General features: G+C 47.4%; 1 protein-coding gene across 7 annotated transcripts; it reads right to left on the bottom strand.

The window, feature by feature from the left end:
* Positions 1-10,225: 10,225 nt before the first annotated feature.
* Positions 10,226-17,137, bottom strand: Tgfb1i1 (transforming growth factor beta 1 induced transcript 1). 7 transcript variants are annotated; one of them, NM_001191840.1, is made up of 11 exons: positions 16,984-17,023; positions 15,760-15,875; positions 15,582-15,634; positions 15,334-15,476; positions 15,099-15,186; positions 14,878-14,983; positions 14,573-14,767; positions 11,870-12,043; positions 11,562-11,643; positions 11,223-11,371; positions 10,226-11,051 (listed from the first exon to the last, which is right to left on the bottom strand). In NM_001191840.1, exons 1-11 carry the CDS (start codon positions 16,994-16,996, stop codon positions 10,785-10,787), a joined length of 1,386 nt encoding a protein of 461 aa, NP_001178769.1. In that variant the 5' UTR covers positions 16,997-17,023; the 3' UTR covers positions 10,226-10,784. The 7 variants fall into 7 exon arrangements, with proteins under 7 accessions (NP_001178769.1, XP_006230412.1, XP_063131931.1 ...); XM_006230350.5 differs by having other exon boundaries at positions 10,464-11,051; positions 15,334-15,471; positions 16,984-17,137; XM_063275861.1 differs by having other exon boundaries at positions 10,464-11,051; positions 14,577-14,767; positions 16,984-17,027.
* Positions 17,138-18,781: the final 1,644 nt, after the last annotated feature.

The raw sequence follows: 18,781 nt of genomic DNA, 5'->3' as shown, positions 1-18,781 counted from the left end.
TGATTACTTCCCTCGTGTGCATAGCACTTTTCAGCACTATGAACCCTCGTCGATAGGGGTGAGGTTTCTGGTCACACAGCTCGACTTCTCCACAGTGAATGATATAAATAAGTAGTCTTCAGCAATGGGGTCTTACCATCAGGCTGTAGAGATTACCCAGTCTCCTTAGCAATGCCTTTTGGAGTGTTTGGGGGTCACCGTTGGATCTCTGGCCGATGATTTCATACGTTGGGGTATGATGTATGATGTTAGAAGCTTCTGTGGGTCTCCATATGGCTCCTTTTTTATTGAAAATATTTTCCATATTATACACTCTGATTACCATTTCCCTTCCCCCAACTCCTCCCAGATCCTCCCCACCTCTCAACCCACTCAAGTCACATTCTTTCTTGAGTTATCTAAAATAAAACCAGAATAAAACAAAAGCAAACAAACATAAAAGACCCAAAGGAAAGGCACAAGAAACACATATAGACAAGGGACACGTAGGTTCACACACACACAAATCCCATAAGAACACAAAACTGGAAACTGTAAAATATAAGCAGAGGGGGCAGGAGAGATGGCCCAGCAGCTAAAGGCACTGGCGGCTCTTCCCGAGGTCCTGGGTTCCATCCCTGCACCCACATGGCCTGTAGCTCAGTTCTAAGGAATTCCAATGCTCTCCTCTGGCTGCCTCAGGTACTGTAATACATGCAGACAAAACACTTAAACACATTAAATACATAAATTTAAGAGAAGTTAAAAAGAAAGAACTATTAAGCAAACAAAATATATAAGCAGAAGACATACATGAAAAAAAAAAAAAAAGCCAAGCCCAGACAGAGCATTATGAGACAAAAATACCTCCCAGAATACTACTGAGTTTGTTTATGTTGTTTGTCTGCTTCTGGGCATGGAGCCTTCCCTTAAGTGTGGTTTCTGTATTCACTTAGACTCTGTGGAAGAAAATTAACTTTCTTCTGTCGATCAGATATCAGTTAGAGATAACGTTTGAGTCAGGGATGGGGGCTCATGTCCACTTCCCTCTCGGTGCTGGGACCCCCTGAGGCTTCCACCTGGGCAGGCCCTGTGCCTGTTGCCACAGTCTCTGTGAGCTCATGTGTACGCTAGTCCTGTCCTGTCTAGAAGGCCTTGTTTTGTTGGTGTCTTTCACCCCCTCTGATTCTTACACTCTTTCTGCCTCCTCTTCTGCAGTTTCCTGAGCCCTCAGAGAAGGGACTTGATGGAGACGTCCTAGACATCTTATTTAGGACTGAGTACTCCAAGGTTAGTCAGTCAGTCAGTCAGTCAGTCAGTCATTCACTCTGTCTGTCTGTCTTCTCTGTCTCTCTGTCTCTGTCTCTCTCTGTCTCTCTCTGTCTCTCTGTCTCTCTCTGTCTCTGTCTCTCTCTCTCTCTCTCTCTCTCTCTCTCTCTCTCTCTCTCTCTCTGTCTCTGTCTCTCTCTGTCTCTCTCTTTCCATATTGTCAGATGTTGGCTGCTGTATCCGTTCCCATCTACAGCAGGAGGAAGCCCCTCTGTTGACCATGCAGCTTTTTCAAAAGGTTTTTAGTGTTAGTTGTCTCTCCTCATGTCCCCCCATTTACCCTGCCCCTATTTAATCTCCCTATTTTAATTTGTCCTTTATCCCTTCAAAGTCTATTTCCTCTGCCATAGAAAATCCCCTCCTCCTCCCTGGTCATTTAGTAGCGACCTAACCTCTGTGGATATCATAAATGAAGCACACATATCTAAAGTTTAAAAGCTAATATTCACATAATAAGAGAAAATTTTCAATGTTTGTCTTTCTGGGTGTGAATTACCTCACTCTGAATGACAGTTTCTAGCTCAGTACATTCACCTCCAAATTTCTTATCAGTGTTCCTTTGCCTGGATGCAAGTCATTGTCATTCTCCGTCCGTCCTTCAGTTGATGGCCTTCTAGGCTCTTCCCCACTTCTGGCTATTATGAACAGAGCTGAGGTGAACATGGAGGAGCAAGTGTCTCTGTAGTAAGACGTACAGTCCTTTGGTACATGCCCAAGAGTGGTGTCTTAGTCAAGGTTTTACTGCTGTGAACAGTCACCATGACGGAGTCAGCTCTCATAAGGACAACATTTAGTTGGGGCTGGCTTGCAGGTTCAGAGGTTCCGTCCATTATCATCAAGGCAGGAACATGGCAGCATCCAGGCAGGCATGGTGCAGGAGGAGCTGAGAGTTCTACATCTTCATCTGAAGGCTGCTAGCAGAATACTGGCTTCCAGGCAGCTAGAACGTGGGTCTTAAAGTCCACACCCACAGCGACACACTTACTCCAACAAGGCCATACCTACTCCAACAGGGCCACACCTATAAGAGTGCCACTCCCTGGGCTAAGCATAGACAAACATCACAGTAGTGTAGCTGAATCTGATGGTAGATTGATTTCCAGCATTAAAAGAACTTCCATAGTGATTTTCATAGTGGCTGTACCAGTTTGTTCCCCCACAATGCATAAGTGTCTCCATTTCCCAGAATCCTTGCCAGCATGAGCTGTCATTTGTTTTTATTGATCTTGGCTATTTTGGTAGAGCTAAGAGGAATCTCAGAGCAGTTTTAATTTGCATTCCTATGGTGAAGGATGTTGAACTTTTAAAATGTCTCCTGGTCATTTGTGTTTCATCTTTTGATAATTCTCTACTTAGTTCTATATCCTATTTTAAAATTGGGCTATTTTTTCTTGATGTTCAGGGTTTTTTGGGTTTTGGTTTTTTTGGTTTTTTTTTTTTTGTTTTAGTTCTTTGTATATTCCATGTACTAACCCTCTGTCAGATGTGCAATTGGTAAAGATTTTTCTCATTCTGTAGACTGCCTCTTTGCTCAAATGATGGTGTCCTTTGCTATATAGAAGCTTTTTAGCTTCATAAGGTCCCATTTAGTAACTATAAGTGTCAATGCCTGTGTTGTCAGGGCCCTGTTCAGAAAGTCTTTCCCTGTGCTGAAAATTTCCTTATCATTCAAGTCTTTGCATATGTCTGTCTTCTACTTAGAGGACTTCCCTGTCTCCTAAATGACCAGTTCTCCTCAGCCTTCAGTAACTTGTCTATGACACCTTAAAAAAAGTATTTCTCAGTCAGAGGTGGTGGTGTACAGCTATAAGCTCAGCACGCAGTAGGTGGATTCATGAGGATCCTAAGTACAAAACCAGCTTAGACCACACAATACGATGTGGTCTCAAAAACCCAAGGGCTGGCAAGGAAACTCAGTGGTTTTTATGGTGTAAATATGAAGTGTCCCTAACAGTCTCATGTTTGAATATCTGAGTCCCAGACAGTGACATTATTTAGGAAGATTAGAAGCACGCGCCCTGGTTTTGATTCTGAGCCCTGGAGAGGGAGGAGGAATGAGGAGGCTTCCTTGACTTTTCCTGATACAGTTCTGGATGCTTCTGTGGCACTTCTCTAGGTTTAGGTCTCTCCAGCAGATTAAAGACTCCCCCCACAGCAGACTGACAGGATTCGTCCTCAGTAGCCCACTGCCCAAAACAGGCTACATATAGGAAGGGCTTGAAAATATCCATTTATCTGCTTTGTAGAGTTGACCAGACTGGAAATCAGAAAGAGGTTTTCTGAATCAGGAGGACTTGTCTGGTTAAGGCAGTTGCAAGGATCCTTGAATGGGGAACAGAGAATGAGTGGGGGCTGAACAAAGGCAAGACAGGAGGCAGAGTTCTTTTAAATATTTGTTTCAGGGGCACGGCCTCTAAAGACAGGAGAATAGAAGATGTTTTGGTGAGGACTTGGTAGAAGTTTCTGTCCTGGTCCCACCACCATCTTCATAGAAGGGCATAGGTCACCACCATCTTAAGCCACGAATTCATGTGATAATTCAAGGATACTCACTCCTCAGTACCTGTGAGGTCTTGGTTCCAGAAACCACTACAGACGAGAAGATCCCAGATATTGTGCTACCTCAAAATTCCTTATTATACCCAAAATGATATAAATGTTATAAAAATATCTGTTACACCCTATTGTTTAACAAATGACTAGGAGAGGCTTGCATATGCCCAGTACAAAAGAAATTTTCCCTCCTCAGATGGTTTTGCTCAAAGGCTAGTTGAATCTATACTGTCCTCTGAAGCAGGTGCGCTGTGTGTCCTACCCATCTATTTACACATAGCCCATCTTTAAAGTCACAAAAGTCCAAGTCACCTAGATTCTCCACTGCTTCCTGAGTCTCTTATCTGAGAATAATCCTTAGAGGAGGGGCTGTGATGTAGAAGCCACAGACGTGGAAGGCCAGCTAAAACCTGTGCTTCTAGAAAGGCTGTGAGGGGGTGGAGGAAGTGAGACGAAGGAGAAAGACCAGAAAGTGATACACTGTTTAACAGATGGGAACTGTGCGAAGCTGCAGCCCAGCCCCAGTGGCCCGAGATGCTACACAGAACGCACCTCAGACTGGACCATCAGTGGGCCAGAAAATGGGGTATTTATTCACCAAGCCCTGTCTCTCGGTGGGATAAAAAATTTATACACAAGCGCCTGCTGAATGCATGGGTTATAAGGCAAAGGAAGCACTCACCCAAGAGACTGGTTAATGCCTCTCTCCGTCTGAGAAGCAAGGATTCTAACAGGAGGGTTGGACAAATAGTTAAGAGCACTGGCTTCTCTTCAGAGGACCCAGGTTCAACTCACATGCCCCCCCAGACCCACCCAATAATTGAATTTTAAATTTAGAATAAATGTTTATACAATATATTCTGACCAGTTTTCTCTTCCTCATCTTCTTTCAGATCCTCCCCATGTCCTCACCCCAACTCCAAGCCTTCTCTCTCTCTCTTTAGAAAACAAGCAAACAAACCAGAATAAAACAAAACAGAAAAGGTGTGAGAAACATATACAAACAGAGACGGACAGACAGACAGGCAAGCAGGCAGGCACAAACCAATAAAAATACAAAATAGGAAATCATAATATACAAGCAAAAGATCAGTAAGGTAATAAAAATAAGCTCAAAGCCATATGAAACAAACAAAAAAATCTCCAAAAATATCATTTGAATGAAAAAAAAAGAAATAAAAGAAAAGCCATCACTGGTCTCAGGTCTAGTGGATTATAGATATATGGGAGAGCATGGCCAGAGACAAGAACATCTGGGAGAGTCCAGAGTGGACATGACCTTCAGCCAAGTAAGAAGAGGAAGAGGAAGAGGGAAGGGAGGAGACCCAGGAGCAGCAGGCAGGTTCTGCCCAAAAGAGAGCAGAACCAAAATGGTTGGATTATACAAGAAAGGGCAGCTGGGGGAGGGGCAACCCAGTCCAATACTTGGACTACAGAAGCAGGGGGCAGGGTGTGCCAGCCAGGAGGACCCTGTAACAGGCAGGGGCTGAGGGATGCTGGGAGAACCTGGAGGCTAGGTCCACTTTGAGATATATATATATATAATTCTTTTTTTTTTCTCCATCTTTATTAACTTGGGTATTTCTTATTTACATTTCAATTGTTATTCCCTTTCCCAGTTTCTGGGCCAACATCCCCCTAATCCTTCCCTCTCCCCTTCTATATGGGTGTTCCCCTCCCCATCCTCCCCCCATTACCACCCTCCCCCCAACAATCATGTTCACTGGGGGTTCAGTCTTGGCAGGACCAAGGACTTCCCCTTCCACTGGTGCTCTTACTAGGCTATTCATTGCTACCTATGAGGTCAGAGTCCAGGGTCAGTCCATGTATAGTCTTTAGGTAGTGGCTTAGTCCCTGGAGGCTCTGGTTGCTTGGCATTGTTGTACATATGGGGTCTCAAGCCCCTTCAAGCTCTTTCAGTCCTTTCTACGATTCCTTCAACGGGGGTCCCGTTCTCAGTTCAGTGGTTTGCTGCTGACATTCGCCTCTGTATTTGCTGTATTCTGGCTGTGTCTCTCAGGAGAGATCTACATCCGGCTCCTGTCGGCCTGCACTTCTTTGCTTCATCCATCTTGTCTAGTTTGGTGGCTGTATATGTATGGGCCACATGTGGGGCAGGCTCTGAATGGGTGGTCCTTCTGCCTCTGTTCTAAACTTTGCCTTCCTATCCCCTCCTAAGGGTATTCTTGTCCCCCCCCCCTTTTTTTTTTTGGTTCTTTTTTTTGGAGCTGGGAACCAAACTCAGGGCCTTGCGCTTCCTAGGCAAGCACTCTACCACTGAGCTAAATCCCCAACCCTTGTTCCCCTTTTAAAGGAGTGAAATAGGCACCTCAGCCATTTGTCCTGGGATTGAAACCTAACGCAGCTGAGTTCCTTTCTTGTTGACCATCTACTGTTGTGCCTGCAGGGGACTTGCCCAAAGGCATGGCTCCTGTACGCAGAGAGATTCCATTGGAGAAAACCAATTTTTCCTTTGCAAGATTACTGGACCAGCTGGTACGCAGAGGGGAGGGTGAGGATTAAAGATAGGAAAGACAGAAAGAAGGTGCAAGAGACAGATACAGGAGGGCTGTGGGTCAACACTATGCCAACAGCAGCCAGCAGACAGTTTATTTCTCATATTTTTTATATTACGCAGTGAAGCAAAGCCACAAGCTAACAGAAACAATTGATGAAATATACATATAAAATATCTGTCCCCATCCAAAAGCCTCGCTCCTCGAGGCTCAAGTGTAGCTCCTCTTATCTTTCCGTGCCTCAGCAGGCTGGAATCTGCCAGCAGACCCTGCTCTGCCTAGCAGGCAGGCTTTTTTCTTTCTTTCTTTTTTTTAATCTTTTCTTTTCTTCTTTCTTTCTTTCTTTCTTTTTTTTTTTTTTTTTTTTGGAGCTGGGGACCGAACCCAGGGCCTTGCGGTTGCTAGGCAAGCGCTCTACCACTGAGCCAAATCCCCAACCCCCCCTCTTTCTTTCTTTCTTTCTTTCTTTCTTTCTTTCTTTCTTTCTTTCTTTCTTTCTTTCTTTCTTTCTCCTTTTCTCTCTGCTTCAGAGAAGCAGGCAAACACTTGCAGACAGCAAGTGGTTATCAGTTGAAGATAGCTTTAGTTAGGGATGGGAGCTTGTGTCCACTTCCATCTCTAGCACTGGGACCCCGTTTGGCTTGGACCTGTGCCGGCCCTGCCGTCATAGTTTCTGTGAGTTCATATGTGCATCAGTCCTGTTGTGTCTGGAAACACTGCTTCCTTGGTGTCTTTCATTCTCTCTGTCTCTTATAATTGTTTGTTTTGTTTTGTTGTTTTTTGTTTTGGGGGGTCTCTTTGTTTTGTTTTGTTTTTGCCTTCTCTTCTGATTAATTCCCTAAGCCCTAAGGGAAGGGTTTGATGAAGACACGACATTAAGGACTGGATGTTCCAAGGTCTCTCACTCTACACATTGTCTAGTTGTGGGTCTCAGGTCTCTGTATCCGTTCCCATCTTCTGCAGGAAGGAAAAAGTTTCTCTGGTGATAGCTGAGGGAGAAAGACACTAATCAGTGGGGAGAGGAGAATTGCTACATTCCTTAGTACAGCTGTTCTCAATTTGTGGGTCATGATCCCTTTGGGGGTCGAACGACCCTTCACATAGGTCACATATCTGATAATGACTTTATGATTTGTAACAGTAGCAAAATTACAGTTATGAAGTAGCAATAAAAATAACTTTATGGTTGGGGGTCACCACAGTACAAGGAACTGTACAAGGTCACAGCATTAGGGCTGTTGAGAAGCACTGCTTTGGCAGAATGTCGTGTTTGCTTTGCCCCTAGGTCTATTAGTCTCAGGTTCTCACCACCTGAGCAGCATGAGGTGTGCATTTCATCTCATGGGTGGGCCTTAAATCCAACCAGATAACAGTCGGTTAGTCCCACAATGTTTGTGCCACAATTGCGCCAGCATATCATGCAGATAGGTCATCATAATTTAGATTGAAAGATCTGTAGCAGAGTTGGTGTTTATCTTCCTTCCTTGGTAGCTCACAGAGAGTACCCTCCAATACTATGAACACCAGTTAGTAAGGGTGAGGGCTCGTGTTAGGCACCAGCTCTGTGTTGTATGAGATAATGCAAGAGTGGTCTTCAGCAATAGGGCCTCACCTCTGTTTGTGGAGAGCAACCAATAGCGGGAGGTGTTTGGGGGTTTCCATGGGTCTCCTTTGGCCAATGACTCAACTAAATGTAGCCCATGGCTAACTCTGGATGTTTCCCTTGGTGGTGTAAGGTATCTAGCTGAAGCATGGTCTCCCCCACTATTTGATGACTCATTTAGATTCCTTTCATATATGCATATATATTAGGTTTCTACAGCAGCAGGTTTCTATACAGCCCCTCCAGTGGCCCTTTGGGATTAGTTATCTCTCACAGTCCCTCTCTTATCTTCCTCTTTTCTCCTCTCCTCCATTTTCAGCCTTTTTTTTTTCAGAGCTGAGGACCAAACCCAGGGCCTTGAGCTTGATAGGCAAGCGCTCTACCACTGAGCTAAATCGCCAACCCCTCCTCTCCTCCATTTAATCTTCCTGTTCACCTTTCTCCTGTCTCTCCATAACACACACACACACACTCTCTCTCTTTCTCTCTCTATATATATATGCATATATATATATATATATATATCCTTCCTTAGACAAACCTCCCCGCAAGTCCCTTACTCCATACCTAACCTCTGTGATTATATGGATTGTAGCATATCTACTGAAAGCTTAAAAGCTAACACCCATATATAGGATAATACATACCATATTTATTTGACTGAATTTCATTATTGTATTTTTAAACAGCTGCATAGCACACCATTGTGTAAGTGTAACATATTCCTTATCCATTCATCCACCAACAAGCGTCTCCACCATTCCCAGCTTCTGGATCTTATGGCCAGAGCTGCGATGAACGTGTCTCTGCAGTAGGACGTAGAGACCTTTTGGGATCTGCCCATGAGTGATCAGCTGGATCGTGGGGTAGATCTGTTTCTAGATTCCTGAGGAACCTCCCCACTGATCTCCATGGTGGCCACACGAGTTTGTACTCCCACAAGCAATGCATTAAGTGTCCCCTTACCCCACATCCCCATCAGCATGGGCTGTCATTCCTTTTAATGGTGACATTCTGATTAAAGTAAAATGAAGTCTCAAAGTAATTTTGGGTTTTTGGTTGTCCATTTGTTTTTGTTTTTCAAGGCAGGCTTCTCTCTGTGTAGCCCTGGCTGTCCTGGAACTCACTCTGCAGATCAGGAGGCTGGTCTCTGTCTCCCAAGTGCTGTTCAAGGCTATTTTGATTTGCATTTCCCTGATAACTAAGGATGCTGCACCCTTCTTTAAATGTTTCCCAGTCACTGTACTTTATCTTTTGAGAACCCGTTTTTTTTTTTTTTTTTTTTTTTTTTTTTTTTTTTTTTTGGTTCTATTTTTCGGAGCTGGGGACCAAACCCAAGGCCTTGCGCTTCCTAGGCAAGCGCTCTACCACTGAGCTAAATCCCCAACCCCTTGAGAACCTGTTTTAATTGGGCTTTGTTTTCTTAACATCCAGGGTTTTGTCTTAGTTCTTTTTATATGTCATATTGACCTATCAGATGTGTAATTGGTAATGATCTTCTCCCATTCTGTAGCTCTCACTTTGTCCAGATGTCCACCCAATAATCTAAAGTACCGAAAAGAGAGACAGAGACCGAGAAGCGGAGGGAGCCCGAGAAACTTGTTAGCAGTTAAAATCCTATATGCTCACCCTAGAACACAGAGCTGCCTTGTCTGACTTTCAGAGCCCACAATTATGGTTTGAAGCACGTCTTCCTTCTCCAGTGCTTCTCTTTTGACTTTGTGGTTAAGACCTATGTTCAAAATGTCTTTTTAAATAAACGATAACTCATGGTGTCCTCAACTCCTTGGAACGGGAGTTACAAATGATTGTGAGTCTCCACGTGGGGGCTGGGAACTGAACACACATCTTCTGAACATACAGCACTCTTAATCACTGAGCTGTTTCTCCAGCCCTTTTCTAAAAATTGTGTTTTATGTGTATGGGTGTTTTGTCTGCATGTTTGTCTGTGCACCATGTGTGTACCTGGTGCCTATAGAGGCCAGAAGAAGGTGTTGGATTCCCTGGAACTGGAGTTACAGACAGATGTAGGTGCTAGGAATTGAACCTGGGTCGTCTGGTGCCCTAACCCCACCCCACTGGTACAAGGTCTTATACCCAGGAGCCAGGCTGGCCAGACTGTTTTGAACTGATGTTGAACTTCCCTCCAGCATGCTGGGATTAGAGTCATGGACTACTGTACCTTTCACTCTGTCGCCATTGCTTTGACTTTTGGTTTCCAGGTGTTTGGGGGTTTTTTTGTTTGTTTTGTTTTGAGATAGTCTTATGTACCCAACCTGGCCTCAGTTTTGCTATGCAGCTTAGGATCATCTGCCCCGGCCTCCGTGTTGGGATTTCAGACACACCTCCCCATGCCTGCCTTCATCTGTTATTTGCTGTTATCCCAGGGAGGAGCACCTCTGTCCCCTCACAGGACTGTGGCCTGGAGCCCTCGGAGCACAGAGCAAGGGCTCTGGGTAGTAAAGCAAGGATCGCTGGCACTGTGAGATGTGGAGCGTGTTTTTATGTTTGTAGAAAAAAAAAGTACAGAACAGTGAGCCATGGGTGAACTGGGACATCTTGGCCTCTAATCCGTCAGATTAGAAAACCAGAATCGTGTCAAAGTGAGAGCTAGTGGGGCCCTTGCTGAGCTTGACAAACCTGGAGCACTCTCCAGTGGCCGGGCCATAGTGGGGATGGAGGTGGGAGTACAGGCAAGAATGCCTGGGCAGCTCCAGAGCTAGGGATCTGGAGGGCCCAGTCTTTTTCAGGGAGAACAGGTTTTTGGAGGCGTGGTTTTGGAGGTCTGTGATCCCAAGAGGAGGTCAGCCAAAGAGCTTCAGGAAGCAAGGCTGGCAGTAAGGCTTGCTGGCACGCTCCTGGAAGGAGCCTTTGGTGAGTGGGCGTAGGCAGAAGGTGCAGGTAAAGTGATCTGGGTGGAAGCGGCGGCCCAGAGCAGATACACAGCGGCCAGTCACAGGGAGGCCACACGTGGCACACAACGAACCACGCTGAGCGTGGAAATGGTTTTCACACAGTGGGCGACCCTCGTGCTCAAAGAAGCTGCCTCCGGAGAAGGGCGCGAGGCATTCCTAAGGAGAAATTAACAAAATGAGCCAAAACCCTGACGAGGGAACCGGTGTGGATAACTTATCATCTACCCTGACTCCTGCAACTTCGCAACATAAGTCGCACAGAAATGGAGCGACTAATCAGCGAAGCATCCACCCTGGGCTTCTGGCCCGCTCCCCACAGCCACGCACCCTGCACACGAAGCAGTCTGGGTGCCAGAGCGCGCTGAGTGCCGAGATGTAGTTATCCAAAATGGGTCCTTGGCAGCCCTGGCAGCGCGGGGCGAACAGCTGCAGGAAGTCCCGCCGGCAGTAGGGGCGGCCCTCCCGCTCGTGGAAACCTGGGGGCGGGGACAGACGATGTGGGCGGGACTACAAGATTCAAGAATGGCAGGGGGTACCGGCAGTAGGGAGGGAGGGATAGGGTTTGGGACACGGAGAGGACGGGCGGTGGGTGGAAATAAGGGCGGGAGTTGGGATCCAGGGATGGACAGGACAGTGGACTGGTAGCTTTTACGTTTCAACTCTCACCCTCTTCTCCAAAAGGCTCCCCGCAGCTGACACAGCAGAAATGTTCTGGGTGCCAGTGGGTGCCCAAGGCGGTGACCATTTTCTGCATAAAATGAAAAAGGACACTACTATCACCTTCTCTTCCTTCTTCCCTCCACCTCCCTCTGAGAAACTAGGGAATGCGGAAGAACTAACAAGGAATCTGGGGTTGAAGAGGGCAAACTGAAGAGGCGGGGTGAGGTAGGTGAGGAAGTAGGTAGAAGAGATGGGTTTCGATTTGGCTGGTTCCCTCTGAAGCAGGTTCATTGGTGGGGGTCTGCAGAGCTTACATGTCGGATGGGTTGGTTGCAGAAGCCACATCGTGGGGAGAAGCGCTCAAAGTAGCACTCAGGGCAAAAGGGAGCCCCATCCTTCTCGAAGAAACTGCTGCCTCCCAGGGTTGTGGAACAACCTCTGCAAAGGAAGTGCTCCGGATGCCAGGCTCTACCCAGGGCGGTAACCACCTGCGGAGTTGAATCGGAGGTTTCTGTCAGAACCTGGTAGGAGCTGGACGAGCTAAGGTTTACACGTACCTGGCATTTACCGGGCACTTTCCTAGTCTTAACCCTGACGGACCAGAATTGAAAGAACAAAAACAAAAACAAACAAGCTTCCAAGGCTCAACAAATTGTGTTAGAGGTCCATAGCTGTCCTTCCAACTTTACCACAGAGTTTGTGTACACATAGGACATAGTGTATCTGGGCCCACACTCCCTCTAAGGGCCCAGGAAAAGGTTTAGTTACTTTAAAGTCTATGTAAGGTGTTTGTTTTTGTTTGTTTGTTTGTTTGTTTGTTTGCTTTTTGAGACAGAGTCTAAGTTGTGCTGGCTTTTAATTCACTATGTAGCTTAGTCCTCCTACCTCTCAAACTCTGTGGCCCTAGAATTAAGGCGACACTGTCATGCTAGAAAACAGAGTCCTCTTTATGCCACTACAGAGGTAAGTTTTAGTAGGGGAAGCACCCCATGAAGTCTGGAGTACCAGAGCCTCCTCACAGAGGTCACACCACCCTGCTTGCTTTCTGAGGTCAGTGAGTCTGGTTTGGGAGTCAGGTACTAATCTAAGGAGATGCTTTAAGTCAACCAAGCACAGCTATTCTGGAACATATCTGCTCAATCCATGATCCAAGACGTACAACTTCTGGACCAGAAAGGGAAGAGAGACAGATTTATGATTCCAGAGAGATACTAGGCAAAACTAGTGAGTCCTTTGGGAAGATTAAATGAAATAGGGGTATGACAAAGAACAAGCACAGTGGCCAGCACACGTCAGTGCCACACCAAATACCAAACAGGTTGGAATTCTTACCCTGCGGCTTATCACTAAGAGTTCCAGTTTTCTCACCCATAAATATACATGGCGTGAGGGGTTAGTTCAAGGGCAAGAGGTGTATTTAGCATATAAAAGCCCTGGGCTTAGTCCCTAGCACACACACAACTTTTTAAATTAAGAAAATATAAAATAAGAGGGACTTGGAGAGATGGCTCAGTGGTTAAAAGTGCTGGCTGCTCTTCCAGAGGACCCGGGTTCGATTCCCAGCAACCACATGGTGGCTGAGTCTGTTAACTCAGGCAAAACACCAATGCACATTTAAAAAAAAGAAAGAGAGAAAGGAAGGAAGGAAGGAAGAAAACATAAAATATAGCTGGGCATGGTGGTTCACACCTGTACTTCCAGCACTTAGAAGGCTGAAGCAGGAGGATTGCCATGAGTTCAAGACCAGTCTGGGCTACAGAGTGAGTTTCTGCTCAGCTTAGGTTACAGTGAGATGCTGCCTCAAACATTTGCTTTCAAAAAAAAAAAAAACCCACATAAAATATAAATAATACTATCCATTTCAGGTGGGCATAGCGGCACATGCTGAACTTTCTAGAACTTGGAAGGTAAAGGGAGGACAATCATGGGTTTTAGGGCAGTCTATGCAAGACTTTGTCTCAAAATTCCAAGGGTTGGGCTACAGGTACTAGATTGATCACTTAGCAAACACAGTCTTGGATTCAATCTCCAAGAATTACATAGAGCCTGGGAAAGGGTGCCTATAATCCCAGTACTCCTGGGGTAGAAACTAGAGGATCAGAAATCAGAGCTTCGGGGCTGGGGATTTAGCTCAGTGGTAGAGCGCTTGCCTAGCAAGCACAAGGCCCTGAGTTCTGTCCCCAGCTTCGAAAAATAGAAAGGGAAAAAAAAAAAAGAAATCAGAGCTTCTCCTTGACTATATATTGAATTTGAGGTCAGCATGAGATACATGAAACACTGTCCCAAGAGTTAGGGTACAGCTCAGTGACAGGAGGTCTACCTAGCAAATGCAAGGGTCAGTCCGCAACATCACAAGAAAAAGCAAATTCCATTTCACAGATACTCATTGAAAGTGGGGGAAACACACAGTCCTAAATGGAACATCTATCTCCCACAGTATCCCCACAAGGCTCAGAGAGCATCACAGCACAGGGGATGGCCAGGCTGTAGGAGCCAGAGGTTGGGGAAGACTGCTGTGAATCGGTGCTTTCTCAACGTGACTGGGCTGGTGCACCCCATGCTGGAGATCTCTCAGGAGACCTACACAGTATGGAGCCAGTCAAAATTCCATCGAGGGTGAGGAAGGGCTCATTTAGCCTTCCCCTAGCAGAGGAACAATTGCCCTTGCTAGTTGTTGGCTGTTGAGGGTGCTTGTTTTTTTCATGGATGTAGCCCTGGAAGATGCCAGTGCACCAAAGGATGGCCCTACGCCCATGCGCACACTGGAAGCACTAACTGCACTTGATAGACATTTTAAAAAGATGACATGAGTTGGGGGATATATGGGAACACAGAAAGAAATAGAGGAAGGGGTTAGATACATTGTATCTAACATTGTATCTAACATTGTATCTAACATGTATACATGTATTAAATTCTCAAAGAATAAGAAAATATTTTTAAAGGGAAAAGCACAAGGTCTGGTTTGGAAAGGTGCTTAATTGAGTATATGCCTCTGCTCCCCGGACTGCACTTACTTGCCCAGCAATAGGTTTATTGCAGGAGCCACAGAGGCCCTTGGCCTGAGTGGGAACACCACGGCGGCTGAGGTCAGACTGCAGCAGGCCCAGCATGGTGTCCAGACTGCCCTTGTTGGTCTGTCCTGGTGGAGATGGGCATCCCTCACGGGTGGGGCTCACTGCTGGAGGCTGAGGTGGCCCTGAGGCCGGAAGCTGCAGTGAAGAGGACATGAGACTCGAGTCAACAGAGCCACAGACCGGAAGCATCAGGACTGGATTGGTGAGCCACAAAGTGACACCGACTGAAATCTTTCCAGACTCACATGGTTCTGGACACGAAAGTCAGAGAGCGATGCCATCAGTCTATCTAGCTCCTGAGTGGCTGAGGTGGCTGAAGGCTTTGAGGGGGCAGGGAATGTGCTGGAAGGGCTGTGGAGAACACAGTGTATGACCTTAGAACCTGGCAGCCTAACAGCCCTCTAGTAACTCAGGCATCTAGAACCCAGCACCCTCTTCCCAGCCCTGCCAACCCTCCCAAACTCACACAGTGGTTATGCTCTTGTCTTCAGATTGGTCCTCCTTTCCTTCCCCTTCAGCCATCTTACTAGATGGGAACTGAGACATGATTTCATCTGGAGAGACAAGAGAACGACACTGACGAGGAGCCATACTTAGTCCTCCCTCCCAGCAAAGGCTTTGTGTCCTTGAACTGCTCCTTGATTCTGCCCTTCTTTGCCCTGTCCCCAACCCATCAAAGACTGGCTTAGTAACCCTGGTACCTGTAATGTTGAACTGGGTGGCATTAAGTTCCTGAAGTAGACGGTCTAGCTCACAGAGTCCATTGCCCAACACACCACTGGAAGAGGAGAACGGAGGAGCCACAGGGGCTACAGACTTTGGGGACCGAGGCTTGCATACTGTGCTAAGGAACAGGAGGGAACCTGGGTTTAGGGTAGGGAATCAAATCCCCTCACCTGCATTTCAACTGGCTTCCCCATCTTCATGCCCCAGTTCCCAGGCCCCTCACCTGTATAGATGATCCTTGTCCCCAGAGGCTCCTGAAGATTCTCCAGACCCTGTCTACAGAGAGTAGAGGTATTGGTGGAAGGACAGCATATCCCTTGCCTCACTCAGACTCTGATTTCCCCTAGCCCAAACCAACCCAGGCCCTAATGGCTCCCCAAGACCCCAGAATCTCATCTCACCTGTGGCTGGTGGCCATAGGGTGGGGGAGGTGTGAGTGTCTCTGGTGGGCGCTCTTTTGGAGCCCCTAACCGTGACATGTGTGAAGTGGTGGTCTCCAGGTCAGAGAGTAGGGCATCTGCAGTGAGAAGCCCTCAGGGTGAGAGGTTTGGGGGGGTGGGTTGTCAAGGTCTTAAGAGGTTAGAGGATAAAGGATTTCAAGTGTCAGTATTTTAAAAGGTAGAAAGCCAGTGTTAAAGGCAGCGGCCAAAAACCATACTCACAGGGCCAGACCAAGGCAAAGTAGAATAGTAGCAGGGGGGTATTGACCAGACATCTCCCTTGACTTACCCTGGGAGGCAAGTACAAACCCAGTAGTGGTCTCTTTTATTCTCCCCATCTTTCCTGATGCAGCCCAGATTGGTTCTTACTGCACCCAAATTTTCAGTTGTCTGTATGTTTGACACCCAACTTCCGGATTAGATGTTCGCTGTGACACACTCACTACTTCTGCCCATATTTAAACAGCCTGTCCAGCTTGGTCCACTTGGCCACACTGAAGTCTTGCCCTGCCCTCAGGGGTAAGTGGCCCTGGCTGGGAGCGGCTTTTTGGGTGTACTTCTTATCCATGTACTATTATTGAGGAGCGCCCTCTGCTGCTGGGTCCAGTAGCTCTGCCACGAAGAGCAGAGTCAGCCCTAGCCTCCGCCAATAGAGGGGACAAGACGTCTGGGGCGCTTTATCATCGATGAGCTGCCGTCACTTTACTCTTCTCCGAGTATCTGTGGCAGAAGCCTTAAGCTTCTTTCTATCACCCTGGCACACTCTATTATTCTCTTTCTTGCCCCGAGGACTTTCTTGACTCCTGCTATACCTTGAAACCCCTTTCATCTAGAGGTCACACTCTTCTCTCTAGTCTATCTTCCCAGTCTCCGGAGTCAATGATCCCTTAACCCCTTCCTTCCCAGAGTCTCTGAATTCAGGCCCCCATGGGTGCCTTAACGCTTTGTCCATTGCAGAAGCAGGATTGAGGGAGCAGAGAGAGCCAGGGAAGAACGGAGGGAGCGGCATCGCAAGCAAGACAGGAAGGGAGAGGCAGGAAAGGGTATGTGGATTTGGGAGGGAGGCACAGGCAGGCTGAGGCGAGAAAATGGAAAAAGAAAACTGGGATGGGAAAGATGTGTGAGTTAGGAAGAAGGTAGATGCAGGGAAGGGTGAGAGGCTAGGGGGATCCGGTCCCCACTCACCCAGGTCCTCCATGGCGGTGCGCTGGCGGACAGCTTGGGGAGAGCAGGGCGGGGGCCGTGTCCGGTGGGGGCGGAGGACGGGGAGGGGGAGACGTAAGGGAGTTAGAAGCAGGGCCGTGACCATGTATGGAAGCCGGGACCCGCTGGGATCCAGTCGGTGGGGGGGGGGGCGATGAAGGGGGAGCATGGGGACACGAAGAAAGACAGCACTAGGGCCCACCCAATCCAGCCTTCTGGCTCTGCTCAGAGGAGGCCACACCCCAGCCTTTGCCTCAGCGGCAGCGAGTCCCTGAAGCTGAAGCCAAGTCAGAGTGGTTCTTCCATAGCTCAGCTGCCTAAGTGGTCTCATAAGTAGAGGGCCCCAAGCCCGCACTGCCCAAAGCCAGCAGTGTTCAAGGCAGGGCCCCACTCACACCCTGGACATTTTAAAAAGACTTGCAGAATTTTGTTAGAGGTAGGGGTGACACGCTAAGGATATATCAGACTACAGGTTTTGACTGCCAGCCCAACAGAAATGGAACTGCAGGAGGCATACACACTAAGAAATGTCTCACACGGAGAACAGAACAGGGAAAGCAAACCTCAGACCTAAGCCCCGTGTAGACTCCCAGGATGACAAACCCCAGACCCTTGTAAAACATTCCTAACATGGAGGAGGTGACCAGAGCCTGTTCCAAAATATCCCTTTCCGAAGGCTCTGATGACAGAGAGGAAAACATGCAGGCCAGCCACAGTGATAGGAAGCTTGATCCCCTTAAGGGATCAAGTTGGAAACACCTGGACATGGGTATGGGCAGATGGCTGCTGTCTTATAGCCATCCTGGAGGGCAGATCTAAGCCACAGAATATGGGGCCTCAACTCTGGAGCAAGTCAGAACCTGGGAAATTTGGTAAAAATACCGAAGCCAAGTACAGCCCTTCAATGCCAGCCCAAATCAACCAGAAAGGGACCAGGCATAAGTACAGTTTTTTAAAAGTTAGCACCTCATCATGGAACTGTCCTGGAACTCATAAGGGATGCACTTGCTTCTGCCTCATGCCCTAATGCTCAACCTGAGCAGAGATTTGAACTCCCAGAGACTCAAGGGCAGCAAGAACCACCTTACCTCGCCTTTCTGAAATGCCCAGACTGGCAAGCTTAGTCCAGGCTCTGAGAGCCCAGTGATGGAGATCCTTCACCTGAATGCCAGTAAAGGGGCTTTCTCTGAACGTGACTAAGAACGGGCCTCAGAATCCCTGAGAACATAGTAGGTTTCCTGCTAAGCAGCTGACCTTTAACTGGCTTGGACCAGTACCTCAGTAGGCAAAGGTACTCTGTGCCAAGCCAGATGCCCTGTGATGGAAACAGAGAACTGAGGCCTTCAAGCTGTCGTCTGATTTCCACATAGAAGCATGGCATGCACACATCTACACATTAATGTTTTCACAAGATTTGACTCAAGAGATGAGGACACGGACTGGCAGGTAAAGGGCAGTCTGAAGGCAGGGTGTTACCTACAGCATGCTGCCAACTTGTCATACTCAGCCCAAACCTTTTAACCCTGGCCAGGTTCTGCATTTAGATGGGTGGCCATGTCTAAGCAATGAGGACTCACACACAGAGAGCGGGCCTCCCCTGGGCTCAAGACTCCATCCTAGAGAAAACCCACCATGCCCCAGATCTGCAGGAACCACCAGGCAATGATTTATTAAACTCTTAAACCCAAGGACGACCCATGTTAAAGCATGGAGCCCTCGGCAGGTAAATGGGTGGGGTACCCCAGGGGAAAGCAAGCAGAAGCATCACACGACAGCAGTG

The sequence above is a fragment of the Rattus norvegicus genome, chromosome 1, assembly GCF_036323735.1.
Source record: "Rattus norvegicus strain BN/NHsdMcwi chromosome 1, GRCr8, whole genome shotgun sequence".
Lineage (NCBI taxonomy): Eukaryota > Metazoa > Chordata > Mammalia > Rodentia > Muridae > Rattus > Rattus norvegicus.
This window is presented reverse-complemented; position numbering and strand designations above follow the sequence as displayed.

Excerpts from the sequence above, each read along its gene's own strand:
- Tgfb1i1 (XM_006230349.4), bottom strand. The coding sequence starts at position 16,136 with ATGGGGAGAATAAAAGAGACCACTACTGGGTTTGTACTTGCCTCCCAG. Across the intron at positions 15,187-15,333 it reads CACCCAGTTCAACATTACAG|ATGAAATCATGTCTCAGTTC; the intron begins GTACCAGGGTTA and ends TTGTCTCTCCAG. Across the intron at positions 14,768-14,877 it reads ACTTTCGTGTCCAGAACCAT|CTTCCGGCCTCAGGGCCACC; the intron begins GTGAGTCTGGAA and ends TCTTCACTGCAG.